Source organism: Leuciscus leuciscus, assembly GCF_965113295.1.
Source record: "Leuciscus leuciscus genome assembly, chromosome: 19".
NCBI lineage: Eukaryota > Metazoa > Chordata > Actinopteri > Cypriniformes > Leuciscidae > Leuciscus > Leuciscus leuciscus.
The window spans coordinates 29,136,078-29,160,572 of NC_138743.1; the positions used below are offsets into that span (position 1 = coordinate 29,136,078).

The following is a 24,495-nucleotide window of genomic DNA, read 5'->3' on the forward strand; positions in this document are numbered from 1 at the left end:
AAAAATGGGATATAAGATTTTACTAATTTACATGACTTTTCAAAGTCTAGAAATACTTTTAATATGATGCTTATGTTTTTTCTAGACAGTGATCCTGATTCCTCAAAACAAAAACAAAAAAACAGTTAAGAGGGTAAATTAAAATAATAATTGTCTTTTTTAAATGAAGTATTCTTCAGGATGCCTCTGAAGTTTGCTTAGGCCCCCTAGTGGGCCCCGGGCCCCTGGTTGAGAACCACTGCGGTAGAGGTCATCCAGGTATTGTTCTCATGATTTTATATACAGTACACTGCATACTGATACCCTACTCATTTGATGTACTGCTTTTTGCATACTAAATATTAAGGAAGTATGCATATTCCGAAGTGTTGATGGGCTCAAGGCTACCTTTTCCACTTACTGATGAAGAAATTAATTAGGCTATCAGTTTTGTTATAATTAGCCTACATTTGAAGATACATAACAGAGAAAAATAGCCTAAGTCCAAACCAAGTCACCAACATTCAAGTGATTCTTCACTCAGTACTTGAACTTCAGTTTAATAGTGTATTGTAATCACGCCGTTGATTATAACGGCAGCTTGACTTGTGTCGCGTCGCGCGCTCGTAGACACGGTGTTCAGCTCTACATGTCTTTCCACATCAAAGGGAAATCACACAAGTTCCAACAGTTCAGCGGTGGGAGGCTGCCAGCGCTTGAAAGGATCGTTCGCCTCCAATGCACCAAAGCAAACAAACACTCTTGCCCTCGGAAGTTGCATATTTCCATAAACTGCTCTATGGATAAAAAGCGTCCTTGAGTGCCGTCAGTGTTGTTTGTGATTCAGCTCGATATGTCTGAAAATCAGCCTCTTTGCGCTCTGGTTTTCTTAACTTCACTCTTCTGCTCGACATGCTCACAGGGGACACGTTTCGTTCATTCAGCTGCCCTAGATGCGGATGGGAGATACAACATTAAGTGGGGATTTGACGAGTCCACGATAACTTTTGAAGTAGAAGTGGAAACGAGAGGATATATAGGATTCGGTTTGTCACCGACCGGAGCGATGTCTTCGTCTGATATCGTGATAGGTGGTGTGCTCAACGGAAGTGCATATCTGATGGTAAGTGTGTGAACGCACCTTTGGGTGTGGATGCATCTCTGATTATACACAGCTCACAGTTTAAAATTAGCCTGCTGCATTTTGACCTCTGTAAATGTTGTGCTGGATTGATTATTATTATTTCAGTTTTAAGCAGGTTACTGAAATGATTTTAAGTCTTTTGTAATTGTATACATTTTTTTATGGATCTGTGATGGGGGAAAAAAATCATTAACAACATATTTGCTCCCATCCATTTAACTTATACAACAATGTTATGTAAAAAAAAAAAAAAGAAAAAAGAAAAGTACAAGTAAAAAAAAAAAAAAAGTTTATTTTTATTTTTACTTTCATTTCTTTTACCATCCCATAATGCCACTGTGCATTCAATTGGAAACAACATTGGTCACACGACTGGCGAAGTAACTTATTTAATGCATAATTTTTGCATACTTTTTACATCAATTCTAACAGCCCATCTGTTATGAGCATTTTAAACTTAGATCAAAACAGATCAAAATTCATCTGCACTGATTTGGATCACAAAACAGCTTTACATAGATACAGTGGCATACATATTATTATTATTAATTAATAAAATAATTATTATTATTATTAATAAAGCATTCATAATTCATGTTTTTTATTGTTTAGTGTTGTTTTATTCATTATTTGTGCCAATAAAGCAGAAATAAAGCAAAGAATAATCATCTGTTCTGTATGTCATTGTCAGATCATCTGCATTGGTAGTGGTCACAAAAACTATATTATACAGTTTCTGTCAGTTTTTTTATTGACATTTACATTTCACTTAAACACAGTTTATACAAAAATTACATACTTTTCAAGAGTGTGAGTAACATTAAAGACCACTGTCTGAACATTTAAATCTGCAGTAATAGTTTGTTTGTTTGTGTTCTGAAATCTGTTGCAATGAGATCATCAACAGTAACCCACTGACCTGACTATAATCAGTTGTGACCTGGATTTTAATCAGACAGTACTTGCACAGACACTGTACCTTTTCAAATAAAAAAACAGGGCAATATTTGAATGCATCCACCCCAGCTGTTCATATTCTGCACATTATAATCCCCATCCAGCTGTATCTTACTGTATGATGTATAGAATAGTCCAAGATGTTTATGATTTGTGTTCAGCACAGGGCTATTCATCAGCATTGTTTATTGAAGACTCTTTTATACCAATACATTGAAGTTTTAGTTTTGCAAGCATGAGTCATGACTGTTTTTGTTCCAAAACTTAGCCGTAGTTCTGTCTGAATGCATTGGACAAAAATAGAGCATTTGTGAGTGCAGCTGACCAAACATTTTGATCAAAGGTTATCAAATGTGAAAGCATGCAGACCAAAACCAATAAGATTTACTCACATGATCCCAATACTCCATCAAAACAGGTTCAGACTTAAAAGATGCAAACCTAATATGGACTAACTTGGTTTCTCCTCACTCTGCTCAGGACTACTTTACAGACTCGAACAGAAAGGTCCACAAAGATCCACTGCAGAGCTACCAACTTCTGTACGGCAGAGAGAATGGCACACATACTGTCCTGGCTTTCAGCAGAAACCTCCAGACCTGTGATGACAATGACAAAGTCATTACGGTAGGTTTGACTGCATGCATCATTACATCTGGCTCCATAAGTCTAAAAAGAAACAGCTTTCAGTGTCAGGGTCTCTTTCAGTGTTGTGTACTCGAGACTCGGACTCGGTCTCGAGACCATATTTTAATGGTCTCGGTCTTGTCATGCACTCGTGTGCATTTTGACTCGGAATTGACTCGTACTCGAACATATTAGGACTCGGACTTATTCCCGAGTCCACTCGAGTCCCATTCAAAATATTTCATGATTGTTACTGTATGTTAATATTTCTTTAAATTGTTGTTTGATTGAAACGTCCAATGATTGCTGACTTTCTTGTGCGCAACTGCGCATGACTTGAGACTAACGTTCGCGTAATAATTGTAATAAAATGACCTTTACACCACCTACTATGTGGCCTTTTTACCATTACAGTGTACATGATTCCATGGTATATTTGATTTACTGTTTGAGAATGGTGCCAATTTTATTGTTACAACCAAATATTTTACATATTCTTGAAGATATCTTTAGGTCTGGTTTTTAGACCCAACCTTAGGTTATCCAACCTCTCTGGTCTCGGTCTCGACTCGACTCGGACTCAACTCTCTCTGGTCTCGGTCTCGACTCGGACTCGACTCTCTTTGGTCTCGGTCTCGACTCGGACTCGACCCCCTCTGGTCTCGGTCTCGACTCGGACTCGAGTGAGCTGGTCTCGACTACAACACTGGTCTCTTTTTCCAATTTTTGGAGCGTGCACCAAACCAAAGCTTTGTAACTGCGCTCTCAGTTGTAATTATGTCAGAACATAGCCTTTTGTTCAAGGGAAAACAATAGTATGGTGTTTTGTTTTGTATTGAGGAGTTCAATAAACTCAATTCCCTAAAATGTTGTCAAATTATTACTTATAAAAAAGCCTATTGCACTTACAGTAAGCTTACAATTACCCATAATTTGTCACTGAGCAGGGCAGTACAGTGAGAGTGATCTGGGCGTTCCATGAGGAGGACGTGGGAGTGTCAGGACCAGTCTACCATGGGATGAACAGAGGCAGAAAGAGTCTGCGATTACTCAACCCTGGAAGCAGCTCCAGCATCCCAGCAGGAACAGCTTTCTTTGACCTTCAGAACGAGGAGGTGAGGAAAGTGCGTGCAGCAGACTGCTGGAGCGTTTGATGAGCTAAGAGTGACGTAGAACAGCTTAGCCTAAGGCAGTGTTATGCCAACTGTTTTGTCTATTTGTGCATAGTTCAAAATCAAGGTCCTTAATGTCAAGGATTTGTGGTTACATATGAATCCTTTTAAAATACAGACCCTTTTGCCTGCTGATTGGGTATTTTCAACGAAAACAAGGCTCCTTTTATGCCTGTGGGATACTGCCAAACGCCAGATTTTATAAGAGTGTACATATTTACAACCTCATAACAAATGCTCAGCATTGAATAGGAAAAAAAAAAGGAAATGGGATTAATAAAAAGCTGGAAGTCCACACTCTCCAGTCCACAATGGAATATTGCTGGTTGTTGCCATCTAACTGCTATGTTTAACTGTTTTGGGAATTTTGTAAACATTTTTCAATATTGCAGGTTCATGTGCCTCATAAGGATACAACATACTGGTGTCAGATCTTTAAATTTCCAGAGCCGAAGAAGAAACATCATGTAATCAGAGTGAGTAATAAAACTATGTAAATGGTAAAGCATGCCCATCTTAATGAAATCATAATGTTTAAAACACTTGAATTAATTTAAGTCATGTTTTAATCCAGAGATGAGATAGCTATTCCAGAGATGCATGTTTAGGTAAATTATAGCCTTGTACAATTTCTACAATTTAATCAGTGCCATTTATTTTACTGGCATCATAACAATGTGGAGTTTTACGTTGAAAGTATCAAACTTCACCGGGTAAATTCACACTAAATATGACAACATGAAACATAAAAGAAATACGGATTTCAGTGTTGCCTTTCCTGCTTATGATGATGTAAAAATCGTAATTTTGCGTCATTCTAAGCAGGAAGTCCCATATCTTTGCAGAGGGATTGAGACTACAAACACGTGTTCCTCATTTTTCCAGGGTGTGGGACCCACTTACGCTACAGACCTATTACAGATCAGTGGATGGGACTTCACTTGCAGAAACTAAAAGCAATAGTTACTTTCTGTCTTTCCTCGGTCAAGAAAGCTCCAAATTCGAAATTTATGTTACATTTAGACAACATATATGACGCACTTTCAATAAAGATTAATGTTCCCACGGGTGAAATTCTCCTTTAACTCAATCTGCTAGGAATCACATTATTCTCTATAGGGCAGAGCTGATTGGTTCCTCTTGCATCAGCAGCCAATGAGCTCGCTACTCAACTTTTAAAATACTTGGTCAGTATTTGCTAGTGGTGGAAATTTTGATTCTTTCCAGAGACTCGTTCATTTTCAGTTCGTTCACCAAAATGATTCGTTCAGACTCGTTCACTGATTCGTTCAGTCACAATTTCTTCATATTACGTAAATACTGCAGCAGGTGGCGAAAAAGAGTGTCTTTTATGCTATGTTTTAACGAACGTATTTACTTGTTACAAAAAAAACTGATTTGGCTTTGTTAAAATGTGTGCCTTATTTACTAAATTAATAAAATAAGTCTAAATAAGTGGTTCAGATGACCAAAGCAATGTTTTCTTGCATAATTAACATTTTAAATAGTTTGGTCAGACATACACATTCATAAATCTGGGATTATATTAAACACTGAGTTATGTTCTGTATGTTAAATATGAATATATAAACAATTGTATGTGCACACCTATAACTGCGCTTTGAATGAGGTTGAATCACATGCTAAATGACCGATCTACCCAGTAGGCTACTCTCATTCATTTCATTCACGAACGAAATGTACCAGTTTGTTCAATTTGTTCACGAATGAGATCTCTCTCTCGTTCAGACTAAAAACAGAGCGATCTCGGTCAGTGATGGGCGTATTCGTTCAGTAGATCCAACCAATTGCATGCCCCTTCACACCCCGAACTGAAATGCTATTTGCTGTTACGCAAATGAGACCTAACCGTCATATTTTTTGGTTTGTTTTAGTTTTTAGAGAAGTGCATGACATCAATAAAACGTAATGAATTCATTTTTGATAATACAAAACGAACACAAAACACCAGTGCTTACAGTATTGTACAGTAGTCAAGTAAATTGTTCAAAGTGCAAAATACCACAAAACTAAGTCTAAAACACACAAACAAAATATAAGAAAAGCAGGTAAAGAGAAGTGTAAATTTAAATCAAGTAAACAGTCAAGTGCCCCACTCCCACGTAGCTCAAACAAAGTAAAAAATGACAATGTTAATTTGTCTTTGTTACATTTAACCATCAGCTTGCGTTATTAAACTGTTTTCATTACAATGGTAAAGTGTACATTTATTTCTTTGATGCAAATATGCTAACTACACAAACCTAGCTCTATCTGTTTGCCATCATTATCGTTCAAATAACTGGTTCTTTTCGTTCACGAACGGCATGTACCAGTTCGTTCAACTCGTTCACGAACGAGAGGATCTCTCTCTCTCTTGTTCAGACTCAAAAGCAACTCGGTCACAGTCAGTGAAGGGCGTATTCGTTCACTACATTCAACAAATCACATGCTCTGTCACATCTCATACTCAAAGGCTATTGGCTCGAGGTTTAGTCATTCTTTGACAGGTTGAAAACACAGAGCTACCCGGTTCACTGAGCTGCGCATGCGCTGCTAATAGCGCCGCGCTGCTGTGGAGGGAGGGATTTCAGTGAACGAGAAATATGAGTCAATGGATTACGTGAACGAGAACGATTCGTTCACCTAAAAGATTCGTTCAAAAAGAACGATTCGTTCACGAACGTAACATCACTAGTATTTGCTGTAGCAGTGCAGCACACTTTCAGAAACCCTCCACCTTCCCCAGCTCCACCTGTATAGATCTGCTACGGGTAATTCATGTATGCTATATTGTACAGCAGCAGCATGTCTTACATGATCACAGCAGTGTGTCTATGTAAGTATTGGCAGTAGCAGATCCCGTACTTACTCTGCAGAAGCAATAGCAGCAGCGTAGCAGATCTATTCCGCCAAGACCAAATATATCAACATTGTCATATCCATTACAATGCCAAACACTCCGATTTCTCATGATAATTACTGTCATGCTACTGAATAGCTTAACCATTTGTACATAAATTAGATTCCACATGCATGTTTCAAAACATGGTATGTTTGACCTCATATTGGTTGTTTTTACATCAGTTTATTTTGCCATGCAGTCGGTTTCCATCTCTTTCTGTCTCCCTCGCTTCCATTTTATGTCTCACCTGCTTATTATTGTCTTTTGCAGCTGCTATTTGTAGATCAGACATGTTACTGAAATTATACTCTCTGGCCCAGATGAAAGAGTCTTCCCATAACTAAGCTTTTCAAGTTTTACTTAATTAAAGGCAGAATAGGTACTTTAATCATATGATAAACTACTACAATTAAGCTTCATCCTTTCAGGCTAATTTTTCAGATGCACCAACCTTTAATTTAATTTAACTGTTGTAGTCACCAGTTCGTGCCTATGTAAAATTCAGCTGTGGAAAGACAGGCGTGCATTCATCTCCATGAATTCATCACTATGGCTACAGCTCCACGTTTTTAGCAAAAACATAAGCGCTGCACATGCAGAAGTGAGCTGCACGCAGTATGAATGTAAGCCATTTAGTTTTCTGCAATGTTCAGCATGTAGTGTGATGGATACAAAGACTCTATACAGTGAATAGACTTGAGTAGTCCATGTTTTACAAGATGATGAAACATACAGACAAATGCACACTTGCATTCACTAGTCAGTGGCATGCAGACTTTAGTTGTGGCCTAAATCAAGCAATTGTAAATGACTAAAATACTTCTGGAGCATACTGTAAAATAAAGTTTCACTTGGGTACATGTACTGTAAATGGACCGTGATATTACATTTAGCCTCAAATTAACCTTTCATTAACATCAACTGAACACATATCAGTTAAAACCAACAAGTGAATAATTATTGAGACCCCTCTTCACCCTCTCCTTTCTACATACACTAGTCTGGTATTTGTGAAGCTCCAGACTGTGTTAGTCTGATGCCAGCTGCCTCATATAACCACAGCAGTGTCTGAATGTTTCTTGCTCTGTTCCTGCTCAGTTTCAAAGAGCAGATGTTGAACTGTCAAACAGGAGCAGACTTTCCAGACACTATGCTCTCACTGTCTATATTCAGGCTATATTGTCACTGTCCTTATTCAGTCTAAGCCTCATGCCATTTGATGCCTGATGAGGGTGTACTTTATACAGTAAGATCCCAAATAAAGGGTAGTTAATTTGCTTGTGTAACAGATTGCATGCACGATTTGTAGGCTAATAATAAAATCACAACTGGCCACCCATATTTAAATTAGGCATGTGCTTGTAGTAATTGTCACAAATGTTTGTCATCCAGCTTATTCATGGGCTCTGTGATGAGCATTTTATCAGAATTCCCTGGTGCAACATTTTTTGAATGATTGCAAGCGATGTTAGTGTGTTCTTAATGACAAAACACAATTTTGTTACCAATAAAAAAAAGGGCATCTTTCATAGCAACTTAAAACAAACCTTTCAACTGAAGATAGGAGAAGGAAGTTCAACACTGTTATTTCTAAATCTGATCTAAAGTAATTTTTGCTTAGTAGTATGGTTGAATTAGATCACTGAAGGTCAGCAGCAAAGACATTGGTTAATAAAGTGAGATTAATTACATAAAGTATATTTGTGTAATTGAATATAGTTAATCATAAAAGTTTTGTGTACAATTCTGAGATTGCATTTTACTGTTTTTATTCATTTTGAGGAATACTGAATGTTTTCGTGCAAGTGAGTAAATGCATGTTTACATTTAGTCTAGAACTAAAATAACCATCATGTTTACAGAGTGCACACAACACCTCCTCACTTCAATAAATGTGGAAAAAGTAACTAGCATTACTTATTTAAAAAAGCAACTTAGATATTTTGTTGTAAATTAAAAAAGTAATGCGTTACTTTACTAATTACTTGGAAAAGTAATCTGATTACGTAACTCAAGTTACTTGTAACAAGTTACACCCAACACTGGATGGATTAGACATGCTGTTATCAGTTAGATACAATGTAATACTTCTATACAAAATGTTACATGTTCATTTAATTTTGGGATCTCAAAAAACAAAACGGCTCCCCATGGGTAAAAAAGAGGAGGTGGAAGGGAAATAAAGGAATGTTTGAATATTTATCCAGCCACTGTTTGGCCCTGGGTCCCACTGGTTCAGGCAGAGGCCCCTGGAATAGAGGACACAGTTCACTCTGTTGGAAATGCTTTTATTTAGAATTCCAGTTCCGACAGAAGAAGCCCACTGTGAGGAGAAAAATAATTCTAAAATCCCCCACTTCCTACTCCAAAGATATCCGAGCTAGTTTTAGCTCAAGAATCCACACACACACACACACACACACACACACACACACAGTTTTCTTGTAGAGGATCAAAATAGAGTGTTTTAAAAAGATAACCTACTTTTAAAAAATCTTTATGGCTGATCCCTTTATCAAAACTCTGGACAGCATGTGTAGTGGAAAGTGTTCTTATTTAGGATTTTAAAAAAAATTTCACAAGGACAAATTAAATAAAAAGTGACATTTACAAAGTTTTGCAAATAAATTCAGCTTTATCATGACAGGAATTAATAACGTTTTAAAATATATTAAAATAAATGGTCATTTTAAATTGTAATAATATTCCACAAGAGTACGGTTTTTGCTGTATTTTTGAACAAATAAATGCAGTGTGGGTGAGCATGAGAGAGTTCTTTTAAAAACAAAACACAAACCCCAAACTTGTGAACAATAATAAATATTAAAGGGTTGGGTTATTTTCAAAATGTATGTACAATTTGTTCCCTTTGGAACTGTTTGAATTTGCCACACCCATTAACAGGATTGTTGAACTGGAATTTGAATTGGTGTAATCGGAAGTCAAATGTACTGAATTTTAAAACAAAATATAAATATTGATTTGAGCTAATTATGTCATACATATTGACATTTATAATATAATTTTCAGGTTCAATCTATAATGATATAAATGCACTAATAATAAACAAATAAATACATTTTATACTCCATTAGTCCTTAATAATAAGGCTTTTCTGTACTGCTAAGTGAAAGGGCTATTTGAATTTAATACAATTTTAATTCCTTAAATTCAAATTGAAATTCAAACAATTCTGCACCCTGTTTGCTACCTCAGTACAAATTACAAAAATGAAATTCAAAAGGCATTCTCAATTCAATTCTGAGTGGCGCACAACCCTGCTATTCATATTCCACTCTCTTTGTTTGGTGTTTTCAGATAGAGCCATTGATTCAGAAAGGTCATGAGAATCTAGTTCATCACATTCTGCTCTACCAATGCGACAGCAATCTGAACAAGAGTGAGATCAACAGAGGACATGAATGCTACCATCCAAATATGCCAGACTCCTTCTTCACCTGCGAAACCGTCCTGTTCGCCTGGGCTATTGGGGGAGAGGTGATCATTTCATAAGTTCATATTCATTTGAAATAATGAGAGTTTCAGATATTGAATGAAAATTATTGTATATATTGCAGGGCTTCACCTATCCTCCACATGTTGGAATGTCTATAGGAACCTCAATAGACCCAGTCTATGTACAGATGGAGATTCACTTTGATAACCCATCTTTACAAAGAGGTACCATATGTTATATATGTTTTTTATTTAATACCCTAACAGTTTAAGACCAAACCTGCCTCACTTAGAGACCTATGACATGACTAAACATTACAGTTATTTTCTGTCACATGTCGGTTATTATATTTGATGTATTTGTGGATGAAATAATCAATATAGTCTCCATGGTATACTACAATGATTTTCAGCCAATCAATAATGAGCTTTTCTGTAAGGGTCGAGCCAACGCAATCTCACCGTGAAATTTGGTAAATTAAGGGTTTAAATTAAGTAAATTAAGGGAACAATCAAGTTTTTGTACGATTCTCGTCACACCAATTCATACGAAATATCCACCTTGTAACATAGTTATGTTTTCCCATGAGATCAGGTTGGTTAAGCCGCAAAGAGCTGATCTCAGAGTTTTGGTCTCTCCACAGGGATAGTGGACAGTTCAGGCCTGCGTTTGTACTACAGCCCCAGCCTGAGGCGCTATGATGCTGGGGTCATAGAGACAGGAGTTTGGGTCAGTCTCTACCACATGCTGCCCCCAGGTATGCAGGATTATATTACAGAAGGACACTGCACACAGGAGTGTCTCCAGGAGGTGAGACCGCAAAAACACAGGAATTATAGTGGTTACACTCCATTTACACTCTATGAGATGATATTTGATAGCTACATTACCATTCAGACATTAGGAATCACTATGAAAGAGTGTTTTTGAAAGAAATCAATATTCTTATTCACCAGGATGCATTAAATTACAGTAAAGACTTATATTATTACAAATGACTAGTATTTTATGCATACCAAGGCTGCATTTATTTGGTCAAAAATACAATAAAAATATAACTATTGTGAAATATTATTACAATTTAAAATAACTGTTTTCTATTGTAATATATTTTAAAATATCATTTATTCCTGTGATGGCAAAGCTGAATTTTCAGCATCATTACTCCAGTCTTCATTGTCACATGATCCTTCAGAAATCAATCTAATATTCTGATTTGCTGCTCAAGTAACATTTCTTATTATTATCAATGTTGAAAACAGCTACTTAATATTTTTGTAGAAACTGTGATACATTTTTCAAGATTCTTTGATGAACAAAAAGTTTAGATTAAGAACATAATTTTTTTTTGAAATAGTAATAGTTTGTATCATTACGAAAATCTTTACTGTCACTTTTGATCAATTTAATGCGTCCTTCCTGAATAATTAAAAAAATTGCATTGATTCCAAACTTTTGAAGGTAGTGTATAAAAACAGAAAACAATTATTTCAAATGTTTTTTGTTTTTTTTTACAATTTAATGCTACATTGCTGAACAGAAGCTTTAATTTTCTTTAAAAAAAAAAAAAAAAAAAAAAAATCTTATTAGTTCCACATTTTTTAATGTTAGTGCAAGTTTCTCAAAACCCAGAGCAAAAAAAAAAAAAAAATAATTATAACGTGTCTCTCTTCCTGTAAGTCATTAGAAAGTGAGATGCCCGATGGAGTTCATGTGTTTGCAGTTCTGCTCCATGCTCACCTGGCAGGACGGGCTATCAGAACCAGACACTTCCGCCAGCAGGTCGAGCTCCAGCCACTTGCCTCAGATGATCAGTTTGATTTCAACTTCCAGGAGTTCCAGCCGCTCCGCCAGGAGAGGATCATCCTGCCTGTCAGTCACAATCCATTTCAGTTTCATAATCTTCATTGCTCCATCTGAGGGTGAAATTGATGTGTTGCATTAATCACCAGATACAGTGAACCTCACAGTTTGCTTTACTCATTTATGGAAAACCAAAAAATAGGTTCTGTGGTACTCTGCTTTTATCTCTCAACAGTCTCGTCTGTGTCAAATTAAATATGACATTTACTCCCACTAAATTCTTTACACTGTTCTCAGGATTTAGAGTTTATAGCTACGGGATTGGTAGTATTGTAGTAGAAAAGTGTAGAGCGATTATCATTATCTGCCCCAGTGTCCATTTTCAAACACTTTGTATTACCTAAGAGTGGTGTAATAAATTCAACATGTAAACAGTGCACATTGTGCATCTGTAAGACTGGTGTCTATTTAAAAGGGCCTACAGGCGAGAGGTGACTCATATGTGAGTTGTGACCTGTTCTATTCTGTGATAACAATCAGCGAGGTTTTAACGGTTTATACTCAAATGAGTTTTAATTACCTATTCTGTTTGGCTAACACCCAACAGTGAGCATAACAGATAAGCAAATGTTTTTACTAACCGTGCATTAACTTACCTGTTTTTCTGCCACCAGGGAGATTCTCTAATCACTGAGTGTAAATACAACACTAAAGGCAGAATGAACATGACCTGGGTAAGATTAAAGCTTGTGAAGTCTTGTTTGCTTTTTTAACAATTGTAGAAATGTGTGTCTTATACAGAATTATTTATCATATTAATCCTGGATAATAGCAAACCTTAATAATACTGTAATGGAGCTGTTCAGTCAAGATGTCTGATTTGTAGGCCACCCCGAGCGGTAATTTGCCATGGCTTCCTTTGGGAATTTCTAATGGGATTTTAAAATAGCATTTCTTGATGCATGACTTAAAAAGGTCTGTGGGGAATATTACTCGAAACTTTATCATTTTGTTCACCAACTTAAAGGGATAGTACACCCAAAAAAGACAATTCTGTCATCATTTACTCACCCTCATGTTGTTCCAAAACTATGACTTTCTTGCTTCTGTGGAACGAAAAAGATAAGTACGTTCGTTTCACAGAAGAAGTTGTACGGATTTTGGACCAACATGAGGGTGCAAATGATGTGTGTGTGTGTGTGTGTGTGATTTAAAATGTAAAATTCAACAACAACAAAAAACTGTAGAACTATAAACTAAAACTATAGACTTTAGGACTACAAACTGAACAGCTCTATTAGAAACACGTCTTTGAATCTCACCAGCAGGCTCTTGGCTAAACAATGTGTCTGCAAACAGCTGCAAGTCTGCGGAGACTGATCCAGCTGCTGACGTTTGCCCGTACACATGAAGCCAGTGAGCTGATAGGCTGAGACAAGCTGCTTTTTCTCTGTAGACAGTCCACAATCCATAAACATCAGGGCCAAATCACTGGTGTTTTGGATTCATATTAGAAAGATCAAGATATATTTGCTGCTCTGTGCATGTCAGTTCAGTTTTGCTCAGTACTGGGCATAATTTGTCACAGGCCTCTGGCTGTTACAATGATTCAGATGCATTATGTCAGTGTAATAATTCAAGGTCTTGACCCTAGTAATGTGGAATGTCTTTTTTTTTTTTCTACAGGGAGGTCTTAGTACACGCGATGAGATGTGTTTGTCGTATCTGCTGTACTACCCCAGGGTTAACCTAGCCAGGTGTGAGAGTTTACCAGAAATCACCGGCCAGCTCAAATTCATTGGGGTCAAAGAGATTCAGGAGCCTGTTACGTAAGTCTGAAAAACCACCTTAGAAAAGGGCTTCTTTGTTAGTGGTTAATATACACATATTAAGTTCATAACAATGAATAACATTTATTGTAAATGGCACTGAAATATGAGGCTGCACAAGAAAAAAATCCAAATTACCTGAGAGATATGACTGTATTAAGCATCCTGAAATAACACACGTGTCTGTGACAGGCTGAGACAAGACTCTAGATTTTTGTGTTTAGCCAATCAGAAGACTGAAGGTGCTATCTGCCTGTCAATCATTTTGCATTTAGCTATCCAGCCTTATTTAGCAATTGCCAGTTGTTACTTTAATATTCAAAAGCGCTACTGCTATTTGCTACTGTTATTTTTGACAACTTTGACAGGACAGAGATGCTACTACTCACATGCTCCATTCGCCACCAAGTACAATGTATCTTTCAAGGAGGGGTTTTGGAAAGTCTAATTCATTGGCTAAAGTATACTTCAGTTTTGACACGAATACTTAACTTAGCTGAATGCATAGCCTATCAAAGTATAATCCATTTGATAGTGTGCTTGATAGACATCGTTTAAACTAGAGTTGCGTATCTTCTGAAAAAGAAACGGATGAGACGGAACTACAAAAAATTAACAGGCACTTGTGTGAAAGAGTTAAGAGACACACGCAACTAGTTTAAACAAGTACAAAGTTATCAGTCATAACTTCTGGAGAGAAATAGCAAAGAAAATGGACAAAGATGAAACTTTCTAGAGCGCAAGTGTCGGACACCTGTGTTTGCGCGCGCTATCAACTTAGAGTATACTATGAAAGGCCAAGAGTTCTCATCAAAACTGTAAACTTTTACAGTCCGGAGCAAGAGTATCCACTTTATTTTACAACGTGGAAGTAAACTATTTTCTGTGAATGTGCGAGACTTCAGATTCATTAGCCACTAATAACTAGAAGAAAAACAACGTGCAGTAAAACTGTTTATGATGACAATAATAAAGAAGAGGATGGAAAGGCGTAGCGCCAAAACATTAGTCCCAAACTGATGAGTGATATCTTCTTGCGGTGCGTAGATCCAAAAGGGAATCAAAAATAAGAAAAAAGAGATCCGCACACGAATATAGGCTAAAAAGCCCACAGGATTTTATTGTCCAGAGGCCACAAATAAAGTGCAAAAAAGTGCAAGAGTGCAAAACGTTTTCCAAGCGTACAACTGCGGTCATTTAAACACTTATTACCCTAATCCATGTAACATACCGTAATCTGACTTTATCCCATATACAAATATTTACATAGTCTACATGATTATATATACATATCACAACAATCCTCTATTCAAAAAACTCTCAAAAAACTCAAAAAATCATTTTTTTTTTTTATCTGACCATCAATTGGAACATAAATATACTCATTCCCATTATTGAATATCACAAAAGATTATTCTCATCATCCCTACACGTCACACGATTAGACATTGCAATGCATAATGAAACAACATTTATAGAAAACAATTGAGAGTATATTCCTCATTCATGCCCAAAGGATATAGACATTTTAGGTCAAAAATCCTTTTACATTCCCTCTGCAAAAGTCTCTGCTCCACATACCCACGCCTACGCGACTGTGTTATATGTCCTATAACAACGAAATTTAATTGCGAGATCGAATGGGACATCTCATTAAAATGACACGCAACTGGAGATAATGACAATAAAAAATTTAAATAATATGATGACAAATACCAGTTTGCAATATCAAGCATGATAACGGACTGTTCTGTACAGCTAAAATAAATGGAAGCGGATGGGACCGGAAGTCTTGTACTTTCAAGTTTTTAGACGGCTGGACCCACTGTTACGTAAAGAAGGTGGATACTTTTGGTTTTTAATCTGGTTTAAGTTCCAGAACAGCTCTTACAGCTCCTTTAAAATGAAATTTAAAATGACAAAAGTAGTACTAAGCAGTAAGCTACAGTAGGTTATGAAACATAAGAAAACAGGGTGAAAAACAATGGAAAGAAAGTTCAAGGACAATATGTTCATTTTAATGGAACAAACTTGAGACAATTCTTTGAAATGGTAGACCTTCCAATGACAACTTGGTTCACATAAGACTGGTGTCACGTAATAGCTTAACAGCGGTTGATTGATGGCCTGCCGGGTAGTTAGATGATCAAGTGAGGATAAATGGTTTCACTTATCATCCAAATGTTCTTGCTGTCATGTCAGTACAAGAGCTTTACCAGAAGATGTGCCATCTTGCTTCCATCAGAAAGTGCAAATTGTTTGTCCGACCAACTGGAACATCTGGAATGGTCATTGTAAAATGTGTTTGTCTCATTCTAAGAGAGCCAAAAGACAGATGTTATCAAATCTAGTTTGCCCTTCTTGCGAAACCCAGTTTGCAATTTTCATTGCTGAGATAAAAATAAATAATCAATCAATCTTCAAGACTTCTCTTTTACATGTTTCTGAAATTTCAGTTGTGCTAAACACATCATCTGTGGACATCATAACATCACTGTTGAGTAACCCATCAGTTTAGTAACACATTCAAACATGTTGGCTCTCCAGCAGTCATCTAGAAAGATAAGTGGTTCTTAGCTAATTGTATAGGTGGAACTATAGCTCTTCGAGATGTTATCGCAACCATGGTATAAATCTAAAAACATAGTGTATGAGTTTTAAGGGAGGTCCACATCTCAGAGCAGCTGCGTGTTTTCGACTCTGTGGGCGTCTGCTGAGCTGCTGATGTTTTGTATAGATTCCTTTCACTAGTTTGTATAGGGAGAGAGAGATGTGTGGTTTGTTATGTCCGCACATGTTTGTTTGTGATTTTGTGTGTGAGCAGGCGAATGTGTGTTTTGGATGGACGTGGGTGTGTGTGTGTACGTCTAAAATGAGGAACATCTGAAGGGCCCTGCTGGTGGAGTGTGTTTATTCGACCCCCTGAGGCTCCGAGCAGTATTGTGCTCAGATGCTGGAATTAGGGGGATTAAGGGAATAGACCTGGCAACTATAAACAGATTTAGTTTCAAAAGCTCTGCCCCAAGCGCCCTCTGTCTTTCGGTCACTACTCACACTCTCTCTCACACACATACACACACCTATAAAGCTTACTGAGGGGATGTGGACCCTCTGGCGTATCTTTGAGCAGTGAGTACATTTATGACACTCGAACCATCATATATGATATGGGGAATACGGTAAACAGTACCATAATTAATATGTTTAAAAATCATATCTGTATATATTCAGTACAATTTCACAGATGCAGTCTTTATTCAAGTAGCGCATAAATTAGAAACATTATATATTACCCTAAAACAATTTTTCTTTTTGAATTCAGTACTGCTAAAAGAGTTGGATTACAGGTAATTACATGGATATAAACTATGATATTTGCGTTGATATGTATAGACTTTAAAGGAGTAGTTGACCTGAAAAATGGAAGGGAAAAACCTGTATGACTTTCTTCTCTGAAACACAAATGACAAATTTAAAAGAATTGCTGTTTCCATGCAATTACTCCACACTGAATGAAAACTGAAGAATTTAGTACACAACCTGAAAAGTATCATAAAAGTGGTGTGTACTATTTAGGTTGGAAATGTAGGTTGTTGTGCTCTAGTCTAAACTATGATCAAATCATTCAGTTTTGCAGAAGAGCAATCGATTCATTAAAAGATTCATTAAAAAAATGATCAGACCTCTACTTCTCTCATGAACACACTAAGAGAGCTAGGGATGTCTTCAGTAAATAGCAGATGCTTCATGTAATCTAAATTCAAATTCAAAAAAGTAATATGAACAAGTGTCATTTAGTTCAAAAGAGTCATATGAACTCCTTTTTATGATACTTTTTAGGTGCTTTGGCATCCTCTTGGATGACAGCTCCAGATCCCATTCCTTGTAACTGTATGGAAAAATGTATTGGAAAGACTTGGGTGATCAAATGTGGATATAATTAAGTATGGTTATGATATTAAGTAAATGCACTACACCAAAACCATCTCTTTTGCTTTTTTGAAGAACTTGGCCATTTGTGATTAAGAGCCCTAAGAAATACAGCAACCTCTCCTTCACGGAGGCCATGGACAAATATAAGTGGACGAGGAAGAGAGGGAAAGCGTTCAACAACATTGTACGGAAACTTCCCATGAATGTCCGCTGCTCCAAGATCGGCCTGGATGAGTGGTCGGTGAGTGATTTTTGGTTACGCGGGATTCTTTTATATTCTTTCATTTTAAAGTTGCCCTCAGTAATTGTTTTGTATATGTGGCTAGTAAGGCGCCTTGGACGTATACTGACACCTAGTGATGTGGATGCCGAATAATACAAAAGAAGCAGGGTTTTTTTATACCGAAAGCACATTAAATATGCTGTTCACAGGGGAGGATATTCAGATAATACTATGATTTGGCTGGTCAAGTGATCTTAAACGTTCTATTCGTTTCTTTATTGTATGTGAACAACTTTTTATTGTGGAAATACCATTCAAAAGTTTGGCTTCAGTATTATTTTCAGTAGCAAGGACACAGTAAATTGATCAAAAGTGACAGTAAAAAAAAAAGTATCACATTTTCCACAAAAATATTAAGCAGCACAACTGTTTTTAACAGTGATAATAATAAGAAATGTTTCTTGAGCACCAAATCATCATATTAGAATGATTTCTGAAGGATCATGTGATACTGAAGACTGGAGTAATGATGCGCTTTGTGATCACAGGAATAAATTACATTTTAAAATATATCAAAATAGAAAACTGTTATTTTAAACTGTAATAATATTTCATAATGAAATATTATGCAACCTTGGTGATTTTAAAAGACCACAAAAATCTGAACAGTAGTGTCCATATCATGTTTTTTCAAGTGGTCAGTATTTTCAAGAGGTTTCTAAAAGGTTGATTCAAGATGTTTTCTCTGTCTCTAACAGATTCAAGGGATGATCGTCTCTCCTCCGGAGCTAAAGTTAGAGCAGACGTCCGCTGCTGTCGTGACCTGTAGGAACGTCTCAGAAATTCACTGTGAAAGTTCCCTCGCTCTGCTCTTCACTGCTTGTCTCTTGCTCATACTGCAGACCTGCTTTCACCTCTAATGTCTGCTGTCATCTCATCCCATGTACTCATAAACACACATACCAACTGCAGGATCCACTGGGCCTAGTGTTTTCCAGCAACAGTGAAGCTCAAGATTTACACCTTGCAGACAGTATAGAGTAATTGTACTGTGTGACACATTCTTACTTAACCTAAATCAAGTTTATCACTAACACTGACCACAACTGTGCTGTATTCATGTAGGCATCATTCATTCTTCTCGTGGAATCTCCTTTTGGTTTGTACACTGAGGTTTTGAAAGCCTTTCTAACAAATGACTTGCATATAAATCTTCAAAATGTCACCACATCCCGTGTCTTATGAGTTAAAGGGATCGTTCACCCAAAAATGAAAATGTCATTTACTCACTCTCATGTTGTACCAACTCTGTATGACTAACATTCTTCTGCGGGAACACAAAAAAATATATTTTTGTTTTGTTTTTTTGGTCCAGAAAAAGCCAGTGAGGTCTAATATTGTTTTGGACCCCATTGACTTTCATTGTATGCAATGAAAGCCGTTAAAAGTACTTGTCATGCAGAACTCCTCAGAAGTGGTGTATATTTTTTAATACATTCATCTCATTCACACTGGTAGTTTTATTAAAAGTGAAAGCTGCCTAAAAAATAACACATGCAAAAGCGTTCAGTCCAGAGCTCTGCGAACTGTGTTCCTCTCATTATAAGCTAAATGTGTGTTTCATAAATGAATGCTGGCATTATATTCAAAACCATTACATTTTTATATGCTGTCTATGTCTTTTAAGCAATAAATGTTTATTTCTTGTAAATATTTACAGACTTTATTTGTAGCTGGAGTTTTTAATGAAATGACACTCATGGCCATTTTATATTATAAATGTATTTTAGGTTTAGGTATTTATTTATTTTATATTTTTTGCATTATTAAATTTAGTTTGCTTGCTTGTTTGCTTTTAAGGTTTAGTTCATCTGAAAATGAAAATTATTCCTCTGTATAAAACAAAAGGAGAAATGAATGTCCTATATTTATATATATATATATATATATATATACTATATATATTACTGTAAAATAGAATATATATTATAATATAATATATAATATATATTAGTAATATATTTATATATATATAAACAGTAATATAATATATATTACTGAATATATATTACATGTGAAAATTGTATTCAGTAATGTAATCTGTTACATTATATATTTTAGGTAATTAATCTGAATACTTTTTGATTACTTTTGACAACTCATTTATCAAATTGATTTTTTTAGAATAATCTTGTAGCATATTCATTTAAAAATGCAAAGAGAAAGAAAAGTTATTCCACTCTTTATCAACAGTGTGAAGTGCATTAAATATCTCAGGCTTTCTCAAACTGGGGTTTGTGTAGGAACTGCAGGAGGTTCATAAATTGATGAAAAGCTAATCATTAATTAAAATTTAAAAATTAAGCAAAATATTTTAATTTAAAAAATCTAAATAAAACTCTTACTAGACAAAATTGTATTTGTTTATAATGTGTGTCCTCTCAATTGTCCATGTAAATATAGCTGCCTTGCTAGTGGCTGTTTTTCAGAGGTGAACAAAGTAGGCTACACAACGTCCTTACTTGAGTAAAAGTACAGATACTACTGGTCAAATATTACTCCATTACACGTAAAAGTTTTAAAGACCGATTTTTACTTAAGTAAAAGTACAGAAGTACTTGTTTTTAAAAGTACTTAAGTATCAAAAGTAAAAAGTAGCCTAAATATCAATGCATTGTTTTATTATTGTTGTATGTAATACAGTACCTTATGCCTCTGAATCTATGCCTGCCTACCTACCCTCATATCAATATCAAATTTATTTCTAGAACACAGTTCCATAGTGGGATTGTATGTGAGATTGAATAAGTGCACTCAATAACGTCCACAATGGTTTCAGACACCCAAATGGCTGTTCCCTAAAATAGTGCCATATTTAAAGTTTTTTGGCTTTTAATGTTAGCCTGAAGCCCCTTTCACACAGAGATTCCGGAAAATACATGGATAATGTGTCCCGGGATTTGTCCCGGGATCGTTTGATTTTGGTTCATTCACACTGCCAGTGATTTTCCGGAATCTGTGAGTCCGTTCACACACCTCCCATAAAGATCCCATAAAGACACGTGACGTGTAACGCACGCGTCGAAAACATGTTGTGGTACAACAGCGGAAGTGTTTGCATTGCTTTGATGGCAGTTGATTGGGCATTAGATGTTAATGTTCACACTTTGTTGTTTATGTACAACATGTTTCGTGGTCAAATCACAACTTTTTTTGCGATTATGACTTCTTTTCAGCGTGTTAATTCGATAAGTTGTCATTAAGTTGTGAAGAAGTAGAAGACCAAACCCAACGTTGAAAATGAAAATCAGGTCAATCCGACGTCGGTTTCTGACATCAATCCAACGTCGGGTTCTGACGTCAAACCGACTTTCATTTCCAACCAAAATGCAACCCCTGCAACCAAAATCATCCCCTGACTGGCGTTACAACTTTCTACTCAAGGACCTTACCAGAATTGTAGTTGAGTAAAAAGTACGATATTTGTCTTTCAAATGTAGTTAAAGTAAAAAGTTTCCAGAAAAATAAGTACAGTAAAGTACAGACACTCAAAAAGTGTACTTAAGTACAGTACTCAAGTAAATGTACTTTGTTACTGTCCACCTCTGCTGTTTTCGAGTGTTCAATTCCGCAAAGCTGGAAGACTTTCCGAACATACTGTATAATAGGCCTTTTCTAAAAAGAAAAAAATTGTAAAAGATAAAATTAGGAGAATTAGGGAAAATCATTGAATTATGAATAATTTACTGCCATTTTGTGAATAAAGTAATGATGTAATAATCAATAAAAAGTAACTGTAGTCAGATTCTGAATATAGTCAAAGTACATGTATTACATTAAGGAATCTGATTACATAATCCAGATTACATATAATCAGTTACTACTGTATATCTATGACTAATATATTCCTCATTCAATATTCCTCATTCAATCACCCTCAATTCCAAACCTGTATGTCTCTCTTTCTTCTGTGGGACATAAATATATTTTGAGGAATGTTTCAGAGTTTTTTGTCCATACAATGAAATTAAATAGGGTTAAGTGTTGTTTGGACCCCCACATTTTTCTAAATATATTTTTTCTGCAGATCAAAGAAAGTCAAACAGGTGTGGAACACTGACTGTAGGGTTTGGAATGACAATGGCGAGTAAATGATTTTCATTTCTGGATGAACTATCCCTTTTAAAAAGCAAGTTTTCCCATGCCGAACGATATCTTTGCTTGCTGCACAGGTCTAAATTTAAGTCTTACGCACACATAAGTTACTTTTATGTAGCATAATTCAGAATGGTACAAGATCAGGATCAGAAATGTCAGTTATAAGCAATGATTAGATTCAAACGGACTCTTCAGGAACTAGTCGGGATGTATTTTACAGTCCTTAAATTTGAAGCTGAAGGGATGTGATTGTTCTAGATTTATCCTCTGTTACAGCAGGGTACTGTAAGCCCACTGTTAGCGCCTGGGAGTCCCTGGTACAGCACGGAACATCTCTTGTTAAGGCCTTCGGGCTCTCTCACACACACCAACGCGGCAAAAAATGTGCCAATGTGTGCTCGAGAATGCCACAGAACGGTTTCCTTCCCTCAATGTCTCATTCCTAACTCCCAAGATGTTCTTCAAGAGCGGTAAGATTTGTTACTTGTTTACTGTTTCAGAAGACGCTTAGCCAAATGGCATCATTATGTGCTAGTTGAGTTGAAAATTGTACCACAACCGTCAAGCTAAGACTGTCTCTTCTAAGTCTTTCTCTTCTAAAGATTCATGTCTTTTATGTATGTTTACTCCTATTATAATATGGAAAACAGAAGTCAGGCATTATGGGTCTTAATAGTTGACGGGCCGTTATAGGAGGTAGCGGTCATAGTTGAGTTTAGGAGAGGAAGTCACTGATGTAATACAAGGACAATAGTCTTTGGTTTGGGGCTACACTTCTTCTTGTCAACTGGAGCCGTGAAAAGAGGTTTTGTGACTGAGACTTTCCAGGCTTTGGTGTGGGAACACTGATCTTCATCCGTTTAGCCACATCACAGGAACCACAGATGCTTAGATGGTGTCCAAAATCAAATTTTGTAAAGAAACAAGGATTAAAAGACAGATTTTTAAACATGTATTTGTGGTTGAGTTATTGTTTATATTGTGGGCTGAACTGGTTTATATAAAGTAGAGAGACTTAGTTGAAAAAGTCATGTTTGGTAGTCGTCTTCCAGTCTGAACTGAACTTTAACTGAGGTTTAGATTCTTGTAATGGAACATCACAGAGAGTTGAGAATATGGCAGGGTAATGAGAAAGCTAACACATCCTGTCGTGCCAAGGCAACTTCCTGTTGATTTTGTTTCCATTTTGACTTAAGTCAAGAGTTGTTAGGCTTTATATAAATCTCTGCCAACTGTTTGGCCTGAAGACGTTTTGTAATATTGATGTTGTCGACGTTATTAGTGATGAATTATTGATAATTTTAAATTATATAAGAGAACGAAAACCTGACGTGACTTGTGTGGACATTCTGTGTAGCTTCACAATATTTCAGATAATGTTAATACCAATAAGAGCCAGCAGAGTGCAGTGTTTGCCAGGGATGGAAATTACTTATGGTTCGATTTTTGTCATAGGGATATTTAAACACAGAGATGTTTTTATTCTGTTCTGATTTGGACAATATTAAAAAGTTGCCTGATTTTAATTTTTTCAGTAAATTTTATCTTAATAAAAATATTCTACCTTTTAATTGATTATAAAACTTACAAAAAAGTTCCACAGTGTTTTTTTGGACATGATACCATAGTTTGGACATCTTTTTAAACATGTGAATACAATGGTATATAAATATGATACCATTCTTTTTATTAGCTAACAATAGAGTGCTGTGGCAGTACTATCAGATGGCAATACATGGTAATCTGACATATACCATGGTACAGAAATCAATGTGCCATGGTACAAGAATACAAAAACCATGTTACCTACATGGCAAATGTCCATATAAATCCCCCATGGTAGTACTGGCGAGTTGATTTAAATATCAGATTGTTCAACTTCAGTTTTCTGAAGTGACAGACACAATGAATAAGTCTGCCTTTTATTAGTTGGCTAGTTTTTCAAGTGCCATTTCAGTAGTTTTTTGTTCCATTCAAAGCCCTTTGCTAAAGTACGCTTGTAAATGACAAAACCCATCTGCTCCTTTAGTACATTCAGTCCTTGCTCATGGTACTTTTTTATTCTGGCAGTAATTCGTAATGGCACTGAAACTCAGAATAACCAGATAAAAATATTCTATATGTCACTTTAAGGTTCAATTACAGTATGTTACAAAATAGTCAAAGCATTACTGGAATTCATCCCTGAAGGACAACTGACTAAGACTATTTGCTTTAAATAAATGTTACATCCATTCAACATCCTGGGAAGCTCAGAACACATGATTAGATTGATCTAAATATTACATGACTTCGGAAATAGGAGCTT

General features: G+C 36.1%; 1 protein-coding gene across 1 annotated transcript; it reads left to right on the forward strand.

Moving 5' to 3' along the window:
• Nucleotides 1-675: 675 nt before the first annotated feature.
• moxd1 (monooxygenase, DBH-like 1) lies at nucleotides 676-19,770 on the forward strand. Its single transcript, XM_082146642.1, has 12 exons — nucleotides 676-1,102; nucleotides 2,561-2,707; nucleotides 3,655-3,822; nucleotides 4,272-4,355; nucleotides 10,103-10,282; nucleotides 10,363-10,465; nucleotides 10,885-11,051; nucleotides 11,922-12,113; nucleotides 12,719-12,778; nucleotides 13,731-13,873; nucleotides 17,879-18,047; nucleotides 18,788-19,770. The coding sequence occupies exons 1-12, from the start codon at nucleotides 833-835 to the stop codon at nucleotides 18,947-18,949; spliced, it is 1,845 nt and encodes a 614-aa protein (XP_082002768.1). The 5' UTR covers nucleotides 676-832; the 3' UTR covers nucleotides 18,950-19,770.
• The last annotated feature ends 4,725 nt before the right edge of the window (nucleotides 19,771-24,495 follow it).

Bases quoted from the DNA above. Each gene is read 5' to 3' on its own strand.
- moxd1 (XM_082146642.1), top strand. From the start codon at position 833: ATGTCTGAAAATCAGCCTCTTTGCGCTCTGGTTTTCTTAACTTCACTC. The intron at 4,356-10,102 runs GTGAGTAATAAA...TGGTGTTTTCAG, and splicing joins AGAAACATCATGTAATCAGA to ATAGAGCCATTGATTCAGAA. The intron at 18,048-18,787 runs GTGAGTGATTTT...TGTCTCTAACAG, and splicing joins TCGGCCTGGATGAGTGGTCG to ATTCAAGGGATGATCGTCTC.